General features: G+C 39.3%; 1 protein-coding gene across 2 annotated transcripts in view; it reads right to left on the reverse strand.

Annotated features, from left to right (window-relative positions):
* Positions 1–1,752, reverse strand: part of LOC117176299 (band 3 anion transport protein) — a 177,653-nt gene that overhangs the window by 20,818 nt on the left and 155,083 nt on the right. For both annotated transcript variants that reach the window (XM_033366496.1, XM_033366497.1), the window contains one exon: positions 286–883. In XM_033366496.1, coding sequence (XP_033222387.1) covers positions 286–883 — 598 coding nt within the window. The remainder of the gene's footprint in view (positions 1–285; positions 884–1,752) is intronic.

A 1,752-nucleotide genomic window follows, 5' to 3' on the forward strand; every position in this document is an offset into this window, starting at 1 on the left:
TGTTTAATTCAACATTTTTTTTACCTGCGTCTTACTACGAATAATTAAAAAAATACATATTAATATCATTGATATCACTAAAGTAAGTAAAGTTAAAAAAAATGAAAAATTGCACTCAAATAATGGAGAATATTTATTATAAACTTTGCCCCTAGGCATTATATATAATGCCTAGGCAATCACTATAATAGAATATTGCATCTGGCCTCTGTTGGGCGTTGTATATATAATGCCTAGGGATTATATATAATGCCGGATTATATACTTTGTCTGTAACATATCTACCTTTTTTAATGGCAGCATCGCTCATAGTAGCCTTCTTATTTTTGTCTTCAATAGCCTTGGCCTTCCTCTTCCTGATGTGCTGGCTCTTCGCCCGAAGTTCTTCAAACGGAAGCAGAGCCTGTCTCTCCCAGTCTCCAGGTGGCAGGACGATCGAGTCGTCCAAAAACTCATTGATGGCCGAGAGGAGTTCCCGCCTCTCGTTGGCCTTGTAGGCCACTTTGTGGAAGGACGAGTTGGACATCAAGGTCGATATTGATCGCCCGATCTCATGATAATCCAGATCAGCGTTTCGCGGGCCCAGCAGCGTGAAAAGAAATCTCACCGGTATATTGACCTCGGTGATACTCGGCATTAGGACCCCTTCTGCCAATCGGACGAAAGCAATCGTCGGCTGATCGAGAAAATCGACCGCGCCGACGAGCACGACGGTCGCCTCGGCTCCAGCGGGAATCCTTTTCAGGATGTAGTCGTTCTGGACCTTTTTCAGATCCTCGTTACTGCTGGCGAAGGTCAGTTCTTCCTTCATGTCCACTGCCGTGTGATTGCCGTCAAGACCGTGCGTTGACGAAATGATTTTTGGCTTCGCGTCGTTAAGATTCTGCGGAAAAAATCGGGATTTCAGAGAAAAAAGGGGAGGATTTGGTCGTGCATAGGCTTTCCAAACAAGGCTTTCGAAATCAAGTTGTTCAATGTGAATCAAGAGGTTAAACCACTCTAGAATTTTCAAAAAATCGAAGTTTTTTTGTTGCTTAAAAGGTCTTTTAGGGTCTTAAAAATAATATACCAAACGATGGAGGACCGAAAAAATGTCTAAATGACTTAGTAGTCCTTAAAGTACTTAAAACTTTAAAAGCGTTTTACTCGAGACCACTTTTTTTTGTAACTGGCCGAAAACATAACTCGAACAAATCCTCACTGATCGGAAAATCAAAAAATATACTCAAAATTGCTTTCTCCAGCGAAGTACGTAGGATTTTTTTTATATTGCATAGTTTTTTTTTATATAAACAATTTTGTAACGATTTTTTCATGAAATTTTTAACTTTTCATTAAAAAATGCACCATGTCGCGAAAAATCAATATATTGAACAAAAATCCTATGTACGTCTCTTGCTGTTATTATATAGAATCGAAAAAACTTTGGTTTTTTATTCCAGGTTTAAAATTCCGGGAGTTCGGTTTCCAGCCGTGAACACCATAAAAAAACAAGGCGCCGACGGAGAAATGCTGCGTAGCCGCCATTTTGCCATGAACGAATTTGAAAAAAAAATTTGTACTATATTACGAGTACCATAATTCCCACTTTACAAAATTTTGATTCATCCCTTTATTAAGCCAAAAAAAAATGCCCGAAATATGCCTATTTTTTTCGTGCTCTACAGTGGTTTAACCCCTTAAGTAATAGGGTGATATTAGAAATGTCAGGGATCACAGTGGATCAGCAATTTTCAATAGGGGGGGGGGGGG

This window comes from Belonocnema kinseyi, chromosome 7 (genome assembly GCF_010883055.1).
Source record: "Belonocnema kinseyi isolate 2016_QV_RU_SX_M_011 chromosome 7, B_treatae_v1, whole genome shotgun sequence".
Lineage (NCBI taxonomy): Eukaryota > Metazoa > Arthropoda > Insecta > Hymenoptera > Cynipidae > Belonocnema > Belonocnema kinseyi.